The sequence below is a fragment of the Mastigoproctus giganteus genome, chromosome 7, assembly GCF_048544385.1.
Source record: "Mastigoproctus giganteus isolate SK-2022 chromosome 7, ASM4854438v1, whole genome shotgun sequence".
NCBI lineage: Eukaryota > Metazoa > Arthropoda > Arachnida > Uropygi > Thelyphonidae > Mastigoproctus > Mastigoproctus giganteus.
In genome coordinates this window covers 129,110,441-129,130,098 of record NC_143581.1, presented here as the reverse complement: position 1 = coordinate 129,130,098, position 19,658 = coordinate 129,110,441, and the positions used below count along the sequence as shown (strand labels likewise).

Sequence of the window (19,658 nt, the reverse complement as noted above, 5' to 3'; positions counted from 1 at the left end):
AAAAAGAGACATACAAACCATTTAACGTTTTAATAAATTAATATAATTTAAAGAAAGAATCCAATGTTTTTTGCACAGTTTTTGGCCTATATGCTTTTTAACTACAGCACTGATGTTATCAAATGCAATAGTTGTTTCTTTATCAATGTTACTGCAGGCCAACACATTCTCTATTACGTTCAATGCATTTTGGGAATCTTTTTTAGATGGTAGTGTGCACGCTTTTTCACTTTCACTGTCACTGGTAACAAAAACATTGTTTTGTTTGGTACCCAGCTGCTCTTCTGGTGTTGGCGTTGCAGTGGTAGCAACTTTATCATTCACCTTTGCAAACTCTTCAAATTCACCAACAAAATTCATAGTTCCTTCAAATTTCTCCATTCCTCACTGTTGCAATCACATTCGTCTGCTGGACCATGTTTTTCGATGTTGTTCTCTCCAAAGCCACTCTTTGTGAAGCAGTTGATTTTTACACTTGATGCAATACTTTCCCAAGCAATAACAAGATTAAGCATCCAAGACATTCTAATTTGACTGCAAATTGTTCCCGCCTATGTTGCGGATCAAGTACCTTATCAGGTAGGCTCTATACGCTCCCTTAAGGTTAGAAATAATGCCTTAATCCAGTGGTCGCATTAAACTGGTGGTTGGGGGGTTAAAAACAACAGCTGTATATTTGTCAACTTAAATGTCTTGGCAGAATATGCTGTACAACGGTCCAGAATCATCAAAATGTTCCTTTTTTCTGAAGCCATTCTTCTGTCCAATTTTGATAACCAAGACTGAAAAATTTTGACCGTAAGCCAAGCACTTCCATTGGCCTCATAATCACAGGGAAGTTGGTAAACTTCTTTAAAACATCTTGGCTTGGAAAACTTGCCAATCACAAATGGGCATAGTTTTGTACTGCCATCTGAATTTCAGCATAACAGAACAGTAAGTCTTTGTTTACTTAATTTTCTACCATGACAAGACTCACCTCGAACAGCAAATGTTTTGTTTGGCAGCAAATTATAAAATAAACCTGTCTCGTCAAGATTAAAAATATCCTTTGCCTCATATTTTTCAAGGATGGACCATACAGAACACAACCAGTCTGTAGCCTTTTCTTTGTCGACTAATCCAGACTCACCGCAAACATTTCGCGAAACCAAGTTATTCCTGTCTTTAAATCTTTGGAGCCAGCCACTGCTGCATTTGAAGTCGCTAATCCCATGTTGCTGAGCTAGATAATTTGCCTTTCTTTCAAAATAAGACCTGATATTGGCAAATCAGATGCAAGCATTTGTTGGTGCCACTCAAAAAGTTTTGTTTCAAGCTCCTCGTGTTTTTCACCATGAATTTGTTTCCTGGTTTTCATCGCTGCTCCAGTGTCACACACTTCATGTCTTTTTCGGTTTTTCAGTATTGAAAAACCGAAAAAGGTAGTATCATTTTGTTTTATTTTTCTCTTTTGTAGCTATATTGTATTCCTTTGCAATGTCCATTTTGCTTCTTTCCATCCTATCAGCCTCTTGTATAATTTTTAGTTTAATTTCCAGGCTTAATTCTGTCCCTCTATGTTTTGTCACCATAACACTACTAGATAAGATTTAATATGAACAAATTTTAAATAAATTTAAAGACAAGTTCTGAAAAAGACATCAGCTCAGATAAAATGGCACAAAAAATAGATTGCTGTATACAATAGCAAAAGACTCTTTGAACAACTGGGATAACAATTGCAACTGACTCTTTGAACTGGGATAACAATCGCAACTGACCTTATTCCCGTGGAGAGCGAGGGAGTGCATGTAAACAACTTAGAAAAACTTTTTATTCTTTTGTTAATTTAACAACTCATCCTTCAGAAAGATGTTTTTCAGAGTGCACTTGATGTTGTAGCTACCATTAACTGCTTTTGTTTACACAAAACTAATTTCTAACAAGTCAGTGCCATCCTTCGGGAAGTAGGGAGACAGGTGGCCGGGGGAAATGATCGAATCGCTCTGCCAAGATTTGTATTAAACATACAAAATGACAATATTTATTTCTCACGAGGTGAAAAAGAATTTTGTAATACATATTAACCGAATTTTGTAATAAACAGATATATTTACATAGAAAAGCTTATCCTTTTGCAGGGGAATGATATGTGCTTCATATAAACGAGTACTTTGTATAAAACGACTTTGCATTAACGAGATTTTATTGTATTTTGGTGACCAAGCAGCTCTTTGTGTGGTTTCAAAAGTACAGTTCACATTTAGTTTGAAAAGTTTTTTTGTCTGTTCATCCTAATTAAGGTAGACTTATTAGTCTTGAAAATTGTAAGCTAGTTTCAGAAAGGAAAAACAACCTTTATTCTTTCTTTTTATTACTTACTGGCTTGCTTTATACTACTTGTAGTACAGTCAATTTCACATATATTTTTTAATATTCTCCAGCAGATTTACTTTTCTAAATTTCACAAATTATGAGTGAAATAATTTTAGATTTTCAGGACTTCAGTTTTGCTGTTACAAACAACTGCTTTTTTCCAGGGTTGCAACTGCAAATTCTTCCCCCCCCCAATGTTTTCAAGCAATCACGCCCTGCTCATACAGTACCCAACTACACCTCCCCACCCATTGCCGAAAAGGTAGTATCATAGTTTTGCTACTGATTAGTATTAGAATTGACTACATGATGCATGGAAGTATCATGTTACCCAATAAAAAAGTAAAAATGTAAGCCAAATAAGAATTACAAGCATTTTGTTTAAACGTGCAGTTCTGTTTTGTTAAAAACATTTTTACTGGCATTATTCCAAAAAATTTTTGTAACTAAAAACCATCATGGAAAAACGTTATGGAAGTGACGTCATCTTTAGCTTCCACTAGAAGCAAATTATTCAACTTGTATTGTTGCAATCATACTTGTATGATGGCAACAATAATTTTTCTTCTACTGGACCAAATTTAATGAAATTTTGCATGGAGCTTCATCTTAACTCTATACTAGAGGAAAAACTTTCAAACCTCTGAAAATTGCAGTAGTTTTCCCAGGATAGTGAAACATGAAATGTGATCAAGGAAATTTTCTCACGTAATAAATGGGATAATGTGGACATATAACATACCGTTGGAAAGTTATGGAATTTAGAAACAGAAATATTAAGATTTTAAGATACAAAAAAACTTTCAGAAACTGGGAAATGCGTTAACGCATCTGGTTTCAAGTCACCTGGTGTTTTCAGATTGAATGTAATTTTTTTTCTTTACAATTAAACTCTGAGGTTGGAAAAGAGTTTATGAAAACATTCTTCAACTTGGACATATCATCAAATCTTTCGATAAATACTACACGTAAGGGAACAACTATAGATGATGTATTTAGTCATGAACTCTTCAATGTAAAAATTATATATCCTACTTTAGTCATCACAGACCAATACTTTCAGTAACCAATATGTAATTATTATTAATAAAATAAAAACATTGTTATATTATTATCCGTGAATTTTATTAATATCTGAAAATTAAAACATTTTTAATGCCTGCCAATGACTCTTAAATGTAAAACATTAAATATGCTAGTGGCAGGACACATTATGTACCTGGTACAGAAATGTTTTGTTTTATTTTTCTCTTTTGTAAATGAACTTTATATCTTTTATGTACAAGTATATATGTAATGCTTATATTATATTATCAATAAGTTGTTATTTTTTATTTCAGGATGATGTTTTGCATTCACAGCGTATTCAAAAGCAACATGATATTGCAAAATATATGCAGGATTCTGTAAGTGTTTAGATTTTGAAAGCTGTATTTGTTAATGGCACAAACTATTAGAGAAAATTATAAATTATATTGAACAATATTGGAAAAACCCATGGGGTATGATACATGTCGATTCTTTCAAACATTAAAATTGATTTTTATCAGATTTGCCATTAACACGAATATCAGTCATCTGTATGTAATTGGTGCTGGTTGGATGACCCTTCCATGTGTCTTGCAAGTATATTTAAATGACTGCCACACACACACATAAGAAAATCATGTTGAGAAAGACAATATATATTTGGAAGGCTACCAGCATTCTCATTTATTTTATTTATATTTTACTGTTTTAATTGTGTATATTTCTGTTTTATTTTACCATTTTATATTTTGTGTAGTTTTACATTTTATTTATTATACATTGTAAATAATGATATATTGAAGGTTACTTTAGTTACAGTTTAGTTGGCGTTTAAAAGAATCAACATGTGTATTGAATAATATTGTAGGCTTCATAATACTGGATATTTTAATTTTCTTGTGGAAAAGTATTTCTGTTATATACTGTACAACATGAAGTACATTATATATTTACACAGAAATCTGCTCTAAATTTCCTTAGGTAACCTGTTTAACTTACAAAAACAACATAACTGCAATATATTACTCTGGTTATAGATATAATGCAAATCTCATCACATTCTCCCCCAAGAGGGATATATATATATATAAAAAAAGGCAGTTTATGGCAACACACAGATTTCACAATAGACACTAACAGAAGTAAACTGTATACCCCACAGAGTGGAACCACTTATTGCAATTGTTTCCAAAGTGTGGACCACCTTAAACCATTATATTCTCTTCTTTGGTATAAATTTTTGATTTCTGAGATCTTGGTTTTCACTTACGCAATTATTTCTAAGAATACCTTAATTGTGTGTAACTTAAGGGAGTACCTGTAAAAAAAAAAAAAAAAAAAAAAAAAAAAGTTGTTTTACACCTTCGAACTGACTACTTGGCCACGGCAGTCATTATATCATGTGGCTCAATTGTTCTCTTTCCTGTTTAGGCACTGCACGGTAAATTAAGTTTCCTGCAAACTTGTTTAATTTGAAAATGTGGGATCCATATAGGAAATTAGCAATTTTGATATATATATACACCTAATTCTGTTTTTACACGATAGATACATTCCTGAAAAATATGTGTAAAAAAAATTCGTGTAAAAAAAGACATTGTATTTATGGAAGAAAAGAAGATTGGTTCCGGATCTAAAAAAATCAGTAAAAATAATTTAAAAAAAAACACATAAAATATTCGTTTTAAGCTTATTATTTTATTTCAACAAAATACACATGTAATAATATGTAATTAAAATGTACTAAAATAAATTTGTATGCATATGAAATGAAAAAAAATTCTTCATGAACAAAAAAAATCTGTTTTACATATAACAAGATTTTATTCATTTTCCACTTTCTGATAATAAACGGCGCATACGTTTGCGTACGACTGGAATATCACTGCCATCACTAGAAATGTTGTGGACATCGTCTTCTTCCTCTATTAATGAAATTCTTTCTGTGATCTCTTCAGCAAAATCAGCACGAATCTCCTCTGGTGCTGATGTTTCACCGGTTTTACGAACGAATTCAGTTATTAATCGTTGTGTTCGTGTTTTGGTTAGTCCGTTATATAATTCTCTGTAAGAGGCTGTCAACAACTTCAGTTCGCGTTGAAACTTCCTAGCGCGTTCCTCATTAGGGTCATGTTTGACAAAATGATTACCTAATTTTCTAGCCAGTTCCAGACCTTCTTTTATTAAATCTGCATTTAGAACAGGATCATTTTCTTCATTATCACTACGTTCTGTGGGATAAGGAGTCCCAAGGACAACCTCTAATATTTCATCTTCGCTTAGGGCTTTGTCGGTTAACAATTCATCAATATCTTCAAACGATAGATCATCGAATCCTTCTCCACCAATTTTGTGTGCCATTGTAATGATGTTGGGAAATTCGGTCGTATTAGGGATGATGGGATCTTTGCTTTTTACACATTGTGGCCAAACCGCTTTCCAACACGCATTTAAAGTTGCTGGTTTTAATTCAGTTAACGCTAATCCAACTTGATTGATACAATCCATAATTGAGAATTTCTTCCACACATCAATGACTGTTAGTGTTTCATCATTCAGTTTGTCCAAAACGTGTTGGAATGTTCGTTTTACGTAATATGTTTTAATTGTCGCAATTATACCTTGGTCTAGCGGTTGTATCAAAGATGTAGTATTAGGTGGCAGAAATAAAATTTGTACATTTGGGTGTTCCAAGACAGGATGGCCGGGTGCATTGTCAAGAATCAGAAGAACTTTAAATTCGAGACCTTTCAAATTCATATAACGTCTGACTTCTGGGACGAAACATTTGTTGAACCATTCTGTAAAAATAGTAGTGGTCACCCAGGCCTTCTTGTTTGCCATCCAGTGAACAGGCAATTTATTGATATCTACACCTTTCATTGAACGTGGGTTTAGGGCTCGATTTACCAGCAGTGGTTTCAACATACGATCTCCTGAAGCGTTGGAGGGAAATAATAAGGTCACACGATCCTTAGCTACCTTAAAACCACCAGCAGTTTTCTGCGATTTAGCTACATACGTTCTGTTCGGCATTCGTTTCCAGAAGAAACCAGTTTCATCTGCATTCCACACTTGATCAGGAGTGTATCCTCCATCTTCAATAATTTTTGCAAGTTCCTGCGGGAATACTTTAGCAGCCGATTCATCTGCAGATGCAGTTTCACCTTTAATTTTTATATTATGAAGAGCATTCCTTTTAAGAAACCCTGTCATCCAACCTGTACTCGCAGAAAATTCATACTTTCTGTTTAACTGAGATGAAGTGCTTGGCTCCTTTTCTTTAATCTGTCTGTAAATTCTTAGTGCTGTTTGCTTGATGGCATTTCCATCTACTGGTACTCTTTTTTGTGACTGATCTTCTATCCACATTACCAGGGCCTTTTCCATTTTTTCCTTGACAATATCTCTTGTATATGATGATGAATTAACACTTACTTTTGTTCCAGAACATACCGACTTCCTAATTGCAGCTTCATTTTTCTTAATAGTTCTTACGGTAGCTTCATGTACACCAAAATGCCTTCCTACAGACGTAGCCCCTTGTCCAGTTGCAAGACGATCTAAAATTTGAATTTTAAGTTCCAAAGAAATCGCTTTCCTTTTCATTTTGGTAATAGGCGAATTATTCAACATTATATAAGGGCTACCGAAAAATATCTCAGTTATAATTAATAAAAAAAGGTATGAAAATTTTGTAAACTTACAATTTATTGACTATCGGCAAAATTAATAAATTTATATGTGCACAAATTTCACTAAAGATTCTTTCACTTTGAAATAGAGCTTACTACTACATGTCTGCTGAAGATACAATGCACGAATACCGTAGATGTGCACAAAATTAATAAAAACGTTGATGATTCATAGATACCTAGACGTAAACATTGGTAAGCAAAAGCACACGTTTCAAAACGCAAACACTAGCTGTTATCCAATCTATTGATGCGTGTAATATAGAAATGATACTAATATGCCACAAATAAAAAAAAAATTTCTTAGAATTTAGGCAAAAGAAAATTCATAGAAATCGTGTTAAATCAAAATGACTCGCGTAAAAAGAGAATGAAATATTTATTTTGAATTCGTGTTAAACCAAATTCGTGTAAAAAAAGTTCGTGCAAAAACAGAATTAGGTGTATATATATTTTTTGAGTATATGAAACATTACTATTTCATATTTTTTTATTTTAAAATAGAACATTTTAAAGAAAAAAACTACAGTAATGGTAAATTTGTCATTTAAAACATTTAACCCATTTGTCCCCTGATAGCAAAATAGAAAAACTAAAAGGAAAAGAAAAATTCCCATGTTAAAACTCTTGCTTAATATTTTATATTTTAATGATTGTGTATTCTTGTTAAAAAATTAACTTTTATTTTTGGGTAGAAGGCACTTTGCTTATAACACCAATGTTCTGGGGGGGAAAAGCAGAGTGTGTACATACCCTGTATGCACGAAAAATGTTTTCTTTTATGTGAAAACATCTTTGGCTCAGACGAGATTAAAGGGGTTTAGTATGAAAAGAATCCGAACAATTTTAACATTTTAAAGCATTTATTTACCCAATTGTCTGATTATCACAAAGAGATCTCTTTTACAACAAGTTGAATTTGGAAGAGATTTCAAAAACACTAAATTGTTTACATTGCACTTTTTGATGTATTCTCGAGATCGGTGAGCTTATATCTTTTCTGATGTATTTAAAAGCAACTGTTAATGAATCTCGAGTTCTTAGTCTCATTATTTCCATGGCTGTATAAGGAAGATGATAAGGCATCACACGATGCCATCATAAATAAATTATCTGTAAACTCTTGAAACTCACCAAGATAAATGCTAGGAAAGGACAGTTCTTCGGCATGTTTTTCATGTAGACTGCTTCTACAGTGGTGGATATACTTAAATAGAAGAGGTGCAAGAATATTTGCTGATGCTATCAAGGCAGTGTTAGGTGGGTTGGAAACCTGCTAGCTTGGCAGAGGGGAGGATTCACAGACTAAAAGATTAGCAAACGCCGCAGGCAGAGGTGAAAGTGATTCTTGCACTGCTTCTGTTAGAATAGAGGGCGGAATACTGGGGATTTCAGGGAATGGTGGGGTCATCAGGGAACAAATAAATACATGAGCTGTGTTAAGATAACTAAGATTAAGAATAAGTGAGTATATACTTGCATGTACACCAATACTAGGAGCAGAAGCGGATTAAGGTCAGCTGAGGCCCCGGGCGCAGAAGAAAATATTGGGCCCCTTAAAAAAAAAAAAGAGAGAGACAGGGAAAATAAAAATACATGTTAACCATTTTTTTAAATAAATAAAAAATATTATGTACTATTAATGTTTTATTTCCAATAAAAATTTAATAAAATACATGTATTATATTATATTCGCGTCTTTTTTTAATTTGTCTTTTTTCAGCCCCTGATAGATGCTGTTTCATTTTTCTAACTATCATTGGTAGCCTATCAATGAAAAAAAATATATAAAATTTAATAATCTGATGATTAGAATACTAGAGAAGAGATTTTTTGTTATAGTGCAATAAATTAATGATTAATTAAAATTCAAAGATTATTCATAAACTACGAAAATTCAGGAATTAATTTTATCTTAATATAATTTAAAAATATACCATATATGCGTAAGTCTGCACTGCAGGAGAGCCTTTGTAAGTACAAAGGAGCAAATACGATTCTATTCCTCTGATGAGCAGTAGCGCAGCCCCTATGCAGCGTAGTATGTGTATAGTATGCAGCGTAGTAATGAAATAAGCAAATATAAACATACTATCAGGTTTTACCGCCGATTGTAAACTTGTACATAATTAAAATTGCACATATGAAACCAAACTTGGTGTCATTAGAAAAAAGTGTAAAGTTGGGGTTTTGAGGGGGGCCCTTCAGAAGTCTGGGCCTAGGGCGCGTGCCCGGTGCGCCCGCCGTTAAATCCGCCTCTGGCTAGGAGTATAGTAAATAAATTTGATGAACTTGAAGTGCTGATCAAGAGATCAAAGGCAGATGCTGTTGGAATATCAGAGAAGTGATGTCACACAGATATAAGCAGTGCAGAATTGGAATTTGGGGAGTACAATGTGTACAAGAAGGACAGGCAGAATAGGAAAGAGGTGGGGTTATACTGTTAGTTAAGAAACATAAAATCTAAGGAAGTGCATCCAGTTGACATAGATGATCAATGCAATGTTGAGTCAGTTTGGTGTGACAAAAGCACTGGAAAAGCAAAAATGAGAGTAGTAGTGTGTTATAGGCCTAATGACTCTGATGACTACAGTGAACAGCTGGGCACAGAAATAGAGTGGGCCAGTAAATCAGATTGTCTAATAATGGGGGGATTTTAAATTTCCAGATGTTGAGTGGAATTTGTGAGTCGATCACTCTCACACCAGCAAGACTTTTGTGGATTTACTGGATGATTGTTTTCTACAACAACACGTTAGAGAGGCAACCGGATAGAGTAATACTCTTCAGCAGGTTATCAGCAGTGATTATTCATGCATTAAGAATTTGCAGATAAAGGAACCACTAGGTGGTACTGATTGCAGAGTACTGATGAGTGATTTACTTAAAGGGAAGGGTTTTTGCTTTCGCAGAGGTGACTACAGTGGTCTCAAACATTTTTTAAATTCTATACATTGGGACCAACTGATGATATTACCAACAGCAAATTCTAAATGGGAAGCATTCAAGGAAGTAATCATGGAAGCTACTAGGCTTTTCATACCGATTTCATACCGGAACACTTACAAAACACAAATTTAGTGGAGCCAAAGAAATATTTTATTACATATGGCGCACTGTGCATCAGGAGCATCTTTATTTCCAACACATGTAAAGCCGAAATTTAAATAACTGTCATCATACTTTCGTTTTGGTCTTTTATTAGTTGGTTTCTGTTTTTTTCAGTTCAGATTTTTGGGGAACCAAAGGCTGCGATTGTTCATCCTCACTTTGAAGTGTGGCAATATTGTGTTTGTTTTCATCGACCACAGTTACACTACTAGAAATAGTTTGCTTCTCGTTTTAAAGTTCCTTTTTTTAACTGCAAATCCATGGTCACATATTTTAATAATAATATTTCAAAATACCGATAATTATCAAAAAAATATATATATATATAAATATACAAAGTGAGTGTAGTTATGATATTGGTTCACTTCCTCCTCTCCTTCAACTGGTGTACTCCAGGCTAAATCGCATATGAATGGCATACTAGTTCACCACATTGCTATTTTTTCGTAGTTGTCATTACCTCTATGCATACTTCTCTATCCAAAGCCCACCAAAATAAAGTATTCTGAGGTCTATTTGATTATTAGTCTATGCCAGTATATTAATAACCTGAAAAAAAAAAGTTATATTATAATGATACAAAAATGGTATATGCTACAAATTTGCAAAATTTAGTTATTTTATTTTATTTTTTAAATTATTAATTACGATTTTTCACGGAACACTAGTGTTCTACAGAATACAGTTTGGGAAATGCTGGACTATGGAGTGGTTACAATCAAAGTGTCTGATTAACTTTAACTGACAGTTTTAAAAAAAATCAATAATATAGCAATGACTTAATCTCACCTCAAATTATCCGTGTATTATCACATTGAAGTTATAGGTAAGGTAAAGATATTAAAATACAATTAATTAAAAATAGAAAGTTGAGCTACATTAGTAATTTAAGATTAAGCTCAGAGGAAGAAGTGCACCGTCCATTTTCCCAGTTGTCATCTATAAAATCACTACGTAAACAAAAACTAAAATTTTAAAAGTTGTCAACTTTCCGTTTTTAATTAATTGTATTTTGATATCTTTACCTTTCTTATAACTTCAATGTGATAATACACAGATAATTTGAGGTGAGTACCGATAAATTAAGCCATTGCTATGTTAATACGGTACTTTAAGACTTACTATAAAGTTTTTCATTGTTGAACAACTTTTAAGATTTTAGTTTCTTCATTTACATAGTGATTTTATTAGTTTAGAAATGGAGAAATTACCTCTGTGATGTCTTATAATGATTTTATAGATGACAACGGGGGAAATGGGTGGTGCAAGTCTTCTTCCTCTGGGCTTAATCTTAAATTACTAATGTAGCTCAACTTTCTATTTTTAATTAATTGTATTTTATTATCTTTACCTTTCCTGGAACTGACTGGAGAAAACCTTAGCACTGTTATATAAAGCACTATTTGTAATTAATTATTTCCTGTGGTGTTTCCTCAAATATTTCCTCAAGTATTTCCTGTAATCAATTATTTCCAGCATTTGGTTCCATAGGAGAGCAAAATCGGTTTCTGTCTGCTGACACTTCAATCTGCACTTCAAAGGGTTATTGAAAAGTTCCATTTCTGGACAAAAGGTTTCAAAATCTTGAAAACATTTTGATATCAATTGTCCACTATGTTCTGTGTGCTTCATAAAGTGAACGTCCCCTTTCTTGGCTAGCTTTTTACACCTCAGAAAATGGAACAGATAATTCTTTTCCAACACAAATTTAAATAAGTTGAGTTTTCTCTTGAAACCATCAACATATCCAATCATTTGGAAAATTGTCTGCTTTTTCTCCTGAAACTGTAAATTCATGACATTTAAATGTTGCATAATATCTGTGAGTAATACTAAGTCCTGTAGGAATTCAGCATCATGGAGCTTGAAGATGAAATGAGCATGTTGGAGATGAAATGAGCATGGAACATGATCTCTTAAGGTGGCAGTTATTTCTAACTGCCTCCTTAAGGGATCTAGTGAGATTTTATGAACATGTCCAAGTTCATAAAACCTCACTAAACATTTTCCCTGACTAAGTCACCTAACTTCCCTTAAGCAGAGTCCAGTTCTTCTACATAAGTAAGGGAGCTATTTCCTACTCTAATTAAATTTGTGATTTTTATCACAGTAGCCAGTGTCACATAATTTGATAGATTCTGATAGAGCACAAGGGCCTCTTGATGAATAATAATACAGTGTATGGCAGGAACGTTAACTTTGTTTTGCCTTAAAAGTTCAATAAAACCATTATCAGTCCCATGCCTTAGCACCATCAGTAATTGTAGCAGTCAACTTTTCAAACCCACTGCATCCTAAACTACAGAAAATATGTCCTTCCATTTATTTGAGCCATGCAAAGAATAAACTTTTAATAATTCTTCTAAAACAGTAAAGTATTTACAAATTATTTTGACAAAAACTAACAGCTGACTAGAGTCCATTATGTTTGTTCTTTCATCAATATTTATTGAAAATTATGGACAGTCTCCAATAACATCTATGAGACAGCAGCAAGTGGAGAGACTCTGTTAGAGAGGAGTCATTAATTAACCTAACTGCCGGCACCTCCATAGCCAAGTGGGCAGGAGCAGCAGTGCGTAACACACGCTTCTTGATCAGGTTGTCAGACAAATGTTTACTGATATCTTCAGTTCTCCTAGAAACAATTTGTTTCAAAAGAGGTATACAGAGTGAAGTCCACCTTTTCTTCACTGAACGACTCTGCCATTTTAAGAGAACACTGTTTGATGAATTCACCATCAGTGAATGGTTTCTTGGCCTTAGCAGGCCCAGGCCAAGAAACTGTATGTTGCTGAATATATTTTTTTTTGTGTGTAAGCTTCTTTTTCAGCTGTTCAATCACGACTTTCTGTAACTTGCAGTTTTGCATGTGATTTGTTGTGTAATATCTTTTTAGGTTATATTATTTTGACATGGCTAACATTTGGAGGCAAATTAAGCACTGAGATTCATTGTCCTTAGTAAGGATAAACAAATAGTCATACTCTCATTCTGATTTGAACACAGTTTTCACTGTCCACTTTTCTAAACTTTGAAAATATATTATTAAACTTAATCGACACAAGCTTGTAAATTATGTAAAAGTTTATACAAAAATATATACAAATTTCTTCTACAATTTTATATCCGTTTTCAGGGATGCCTTTTGTTTTGTTGTTCTTTTTCTTCTTCTTGTCTCTTTGGACCCTTGAAGGCTATTTTTCACATGATGATATACTAAAATTTATTTTATAATTTCTTTAAATATAATTAATTAAATATCTAAGTTCGATTTCTCTTGAATTGGTTAAGTTTCACTTTTGTGATAAGCTTCAAAAATTCCTCTTGTATACTGGAAACTTCTTTTATGATTAATCAAAAAATTATATCACATCAAAAACTGGAATACCAAAAATATTTTTGCATGTAAAGTATAAACATATTACAAGCTGCAAGAACAAACCACTTTTTTTTTCTTTCTTTTTTTATGAAAACCCCAAACACAAGAGGTATTAGAACCTATAGTACTTAGTACCGTGCTTGGGTTGGAGGTTGAGAAGACGAAAGAAGATATTTGTTGACATTAGACTTGAACTTGTGTAGACTGTAATTTTCAGGAAATACGTATGAAGAGAGGTTGTTCCAGAAAATGACAGTTGAATGAATAAACGAGGAAGATGAAAAGTTGGTTCTGTGAGTTTGAAGTTGGACAGTAAATGGATGTTAGTTGGTGGCAGTGTGTTCAGACTGTTTTGAAAGAGAGAGTGGGAATTGCCTGTGACCACCAAATATGGAGGATGCGGAAAGGTCAGGGAATGACCACCGCATATCCTCAGAGCAATATGGCCTTAGTTGCTAATGGTCCTAAAAACCAAATAACAACAACCTAACTGCCCTCTTCTGAATGGAATCTAGAAGCCTGAGAGAGGTTTTGGGGGCATCACAACAGATGTGGAAACAATATTCCATGGTAGGGTGGATTTGCGATTTGTACTCACACCACTACTTGTTCTAAATATCCTCACCATTAGCGAGGGTATTTAGAATGAGACATTAGAACTAATATAAGATTGGCCCCAGGAAACCTTAACCAGAGTTTTAATTTCAAACATTCTTAGTTTAAGAATACAGTACAGAACATATAAATATAATGAATTGTAAAAACTGCTATCTTGATATGAGAGGCCGTTGGATATTGTAAGGACAGCGTTACAGGAATGTAAGTATTCGTAGTTATCCATTTACTTAATGTTATTAACTAAATTAATAACTAATGTAAAGATATTTAAAACTGTTAAAAGTTAATTCTTTACATGATGTTTGCTAATAGCTGTTTGTTAACTACTTCAGGAATAAACCTTAAGAAACGTGTAATCAAATTAATAGATAATAATATTTAATCAAATTAATGTGTAACCAAATCAACGGGTAATAATAATTAATCAAATTAATGGGTAATAATGTAAATTATATCACCAGAATTTACCAGTTTTGCCGTCACTGAAGTACCATGAAATGTCTGAGAATAATATGTAATTATTTAAATTACATATTATTCTCAGATTTAAATACTCATTATTTCACCAATATCCAATTTACAGTTGACTGTACTCGGTAATCATCTAAACATTTCTGAGGGCTTCCCCATCCATTTACAGTCATATCTCATTTTTTATGTAAACTGGTGTAAGCTAGACACTTAAGGATACATAACCTTCACAAGCTAATGCTGTTAAGAAACAATATAATACTGAAGAAACATTCTATATACTTGGTATTGACTGTAGTCTCTCATTCTTCAAAGACAGCATGAGACATTAATTAATGAAGAATGTACAATTAAATTGTTGTCTATATACAATTCGTGTGTATTGAAAAAGTTGGTCCATTAATAAAATGGATTCTTTTAAGTGACATCGTAATATGATCACTGAAGTTGGATAATTATAATTAATATCTCTCTCTCTCTCTCTCTCTCTCTAATCCATCCTTCGCATTCATTTGATTTCTTTTTCTCATAGATCATAGGCTGCAGATTTCATCGCTTACCTCCAGACTCAACAATAAGATATACAGAATGGGCAAATAGTTTACTTCCATATCAGTTATATACACAGGTAAGACTATATATCTGATTGATTTTAAGAATATGAAAAAAATAAATGTGGCACAAGCAATTTCTTTATTCTGTGCACCATAGTTCTTATCTTTGCATTCTGTAATAAGTTTAGTATAGTTCATGTCTTGTGAATGGAATCATTTGAATGATTCCACTGTCCCTTCCGCCAGTTCAAATCTTGGATTGGCTAAAGCACTTACTTAAATACAAGATAGACCGAAATGATTTTTTTCTTATTTATTATGTGTTCAGACGTCATAATGCTTGACATAACCAAGTGGGTAACACAAGAGAGTAATAATATGTGTGTTTGAGTTTCCAGTAGTTCAAACCTACTTGACCACTATATAAAATTAATAATATTAATTTTGTAAAAATACGATTGTTAACTGTATTACCCGAAAAGGCACAAGAGTTGTAAACTCTTCTGACTTGTAGGGTGATGCTGGAGTATAAACAGAACCTTTTATTTTGTAATGAAAGTGTTTTTAACTAAAAAAAAAGTTTTTTTATTTTTTCTGCATCATCTCTCTCTCTCTCTCTGTTGCATTTGTATAGGAATGCTAAAATAATAAAAATAAAAAATGGCATGGTATTTAAGTAATGTGTTATTTCAAGCATTTTACATTACTTAGAAAATAACACATTTCTTTTAATGAAGCCCTAGCTGAGAGAATACTTGGCTTTTCAGTCATTCTCTCAGCTAGGGCTTGATACCTGAGTACCAAGAGATACTCAGGTATTCTGAGAGTATATACATAAATATTTCGTAGATAACACTCGTTACTGAAACATAAATATTTCGTAGATTTTGTAGATAGCACTCGTTACTGAAACATAAATATTTCGTAGATAACACTCATACGTTTCGTAGATAACACTCGTTACTGAAACATAAATATAGCGTTATAACTGTGTTGGGATACAAGTTTAGGATTTAAGTTTATACTGAAATTGAAATTTTATTGAAAGTAAATCGAAATCATGACTCAAACCAGAGCAGCAAAGCAAAAGGCTCAAGCTAATGGGAATTCTGTGGCTCAGGGGAGAACTGAGGGGGACAGTTGCCCTCTGAATCACAGCCTTTTAAGATGCACTATTTGCTTGATGTTTGCGGAGCAGTCAGGTATGGGACATGATACTGCCATGGGGGATGTCTTTGTATGTGCACGATGCAAGGAGTGTAAGGAAATCAGGCGACAACTCAGCGTTGTTATGGGCCTATATGAGAGCTTGAAGGACAGGGTGGATGCCCTCGAAGGATTAAAAGTGAGGGGCCCATCAAGCTCTCAGCTGCCCACACCAATGCCAGATATTGCACTTGGTCATCGCGCAACACAGCAGCAACCCCCAAGGCAGAATGCACTGGTCCCAAAGGAACTAGTAGTTGTTGGTGACTCTACTGTCAGGGAAATGGGAAACATGCTTTGTAAAAAGGATAGGTGGAACAGGACCAGGGTATGTCTGCCAGGGGCAAAGGTTGATGACGTTGTAGAGCGGATATCATCTTTTAAGGGCACAAAAGGTGATATAGTTGTACACGTTGGCACTAATGATATTAAGAGTAGGAGACCAGTGGAATTACTTAACACGTACAGGTCACTGATGAAAAAAAGCCGTGAATTAGAGTTGAATTTGAAAGTGTCTGCAATTCTGCCCAGACAGGATAGGAGGTAGTATATGATGAGAGCCCTGTCGATCAATTCGGCTCTGGAAAGATTGTGCAGGGCTCAAGGGGTAGAATTTTTTTCAGCCTGGTCTGTACTTGTTAACAGGAGAGACTGCTTCTACAGGGATGGGATACACTTAAATAGAAAGGGTGCAAGAATGTTTGCTGATGCTATCGAGGCAGTGTTAGGTGGGTCGGAAAACTGCTAGATTGGGGGGATACAAGGACTAATAGATTAACAGTAGCCACTGGCAGAGGAGAAAGTGATTCTTGCACTGCTTCTATTGGAATGAGCAGCAGCCTGGAAAATAAGATGCAGGATATTTCACAGACTGCTGGGAATCACGGGGGTACAAGTAAACACATGGGTTGTGTTAGGGTGGCTAAGAGGAAGAGCAGGTGCATGTATACTTGCGTGTACACCAATGCTAGGAGTTTAGTAAATAAATTTGATGAATTTGAGTTATTGCTCAAAACATCAAAGGCAGATATTGTTGGGATTTCAGAGACGTGGTGTCACACAGATATAAGGAAGGCAGAACTGGAATTTGGGGAGTACAATGTCTACAGAAAGGATAGACAGGATAGGAAGGGAGGAGGGGTTATGCTATTAGTTAAGAAACACATAAAATCCAAGGAAGTGAAGCCAGTCGACATCGTTGGACAGTGCAGTGTCGAGTCAGTTTGGTGACATAAGCATTGGCAGATAAAAATTGAGAGTAGGAGTGTGCTATAGGCTTAATGACTCTGATGAGTATAATAAGAAACTGTACAGAGAAATAGAGTGGGCCAGTAAATCAGAGAGTCTTATAATGGGGGATTTTAATTTCCCAGATATTGACTGGAATTTGGGGGCTGGTCACTCACACACTAGCAAGGCTTTTGTGGATTTATTGGATGATTGTTTTCTACATCAGGATGTTCGGGAGGAAACTAGAGGGAGTAATACTCTTGATTTGATTATCAGTAGTGATTCTTCATGCATTAAGAATCTGCAGATAAATGAACCACTAGGTGGCAGTGATCACAGTGTTCTGAAGTGGGAGTTACTCAAAGAGGTAACTACCATTAGGGGTAAAGGGAAGGGGTATTGCTTTCGTAAAGGCGACTACGATGGACTGAGACAGTATTTAAATTCTATACAGTAGGATCAACTGATGATGTTACCAACAGCAAATTCAAAATGGGAAGCACTCAAAGAACTTATCTTGCAAGCTACTAGGCTTTACATACCAACTAAGAAATATTGTTCAAGGTTTAGGCCTAAATGGATGTCAGATGAACTAATGGGGCATATGGCAGAGAAGAAAAATGCATGGGATACATACAAATTAACACGTGACACAGAAGCCTATGATAGATAAAAGTTGATCTGTAACCAAGTTACAAAGTAGGTTAGGCAGGCAAAGGCAGATTATGAGAGATCCTTAGCAAGGGATGCGAAGAAAAACAACAAAGAGTTCTTTACTTATGTAAACTCTAGAAGGAAGGGGATGAATCAGATTGGTCCACTTGATATCGATGGGTCAACTGTTGATGACCCTGCTCAGGTAGCTAACAAACTAAATGAATATTTTGCATCGACATTCACAAATGAGGAGTTATTCAGCGAGAGGAATGCCAGAGGTGTATTCAACTCTAGCAGTAAGCTAGAGAATCTTGTAATAACTGAGAGTAAAGTGGAGGAGAAATTGTTGAAGATAAACACAAGAAAGGCACCTGGGGTGGATGGGATCTATCCAGTTATATTAAAGGAGGCAGCAAAGGAAGTAAGCAAACCCTTAGCCATAGTTATGAGAGTTTCCTTGGATTCAGGGGAGGTACCCATGGACTAGAGATGTGCAAATGCAACCCCAATTCACAATGGAGGATCAAAGGTTGACACTAGTAATTATAGACCTGTGAGTTTAACTTCTGTTCCCAAAAAATTAATGGAGGCACTGGTTAAAGAAGCACTGCAGGATCATCTAGACAAGACTTCAGTTATAGCTCGGACACAGCATGGTTTTGTTAAGGGGAAGTCTTGCCTGACCAATTTGAGTGGATACTATGATGCAGTCACAAAATAACTGGATGCAGGGAATAACTTTGATATTATATACTTGGATCTTAGAAAGGCTTTTGATACTGTTTCACATGGAAGACTACTGCACAAATTGGAGCAGTGTGACATTGGAGGCAAATTGCTGCTATGGATAAAGGAGTGGTAGAGGGGGAGAAGACAGAGAGTGGTAATCAATGGACACTGCTCATCGCGGACTAATGTTATTAGTGGAGTCCCTCAGGGTTCAGTATTGGGGCCTTTATTGTTCTCTGTATTTATAAATGATATCGATGATGGTATATCAAGCTTAATGTCCAAGTTTGCAGATGATACGAAGGTTGGCAGGGTTGTCAAGGACACTACTGACACTATGCTGCTGCAACAGGATCTGGAAAGGTTGAGCAGATGGGCTGAGAGGTGGCAAATGAAGTTTAACATTGACAAATGTAAAGTACTACATATGGGAAACAGCAACCCCAGAGCAACGTATCAACTCTGTGGTACTATACTGACAGTGGTAGAGAATGAAAGGGACCTGGGGGTGGTTGTGCAGGCAGATATGAAGTTCTCTGAGCGGTGCAGACGGGCTACAAGAGTAGCTCATGTTGTATTGTCAATGATATATAGGAATTTTTCTAGCAGGGATAAGGA

At 34.7% G+C, this 19,658-nt stretch overlaps 1 protein-coding gene across 1 annotated transcript in view; it reads left to right on the top strand.

Moving 5' to 3' along the window:
- LOC150083193 (queuosine-tRNA galactosyltransferase-like) overlaps window positions 1–19,658 on the top strand; it is a 374,131-nt gene that overhangs the window by 133,676 nt on the left and 220,797 nt on the right. Inside the window, exons 6-7 of the mRNA XM_090377897.1 lie at window positions 3,699–3,764; window positions 15,197–15,292. Coding sequence (XP_090234023.1) covers window positions 3,699–3,764; window positions 15,197–15,292 — 162 coding nt within the window. The remainder of the gene's footprint in view (window positions 1–3,698; window positions 3,765–15,196; window positions 15,293–19,658) is intronic.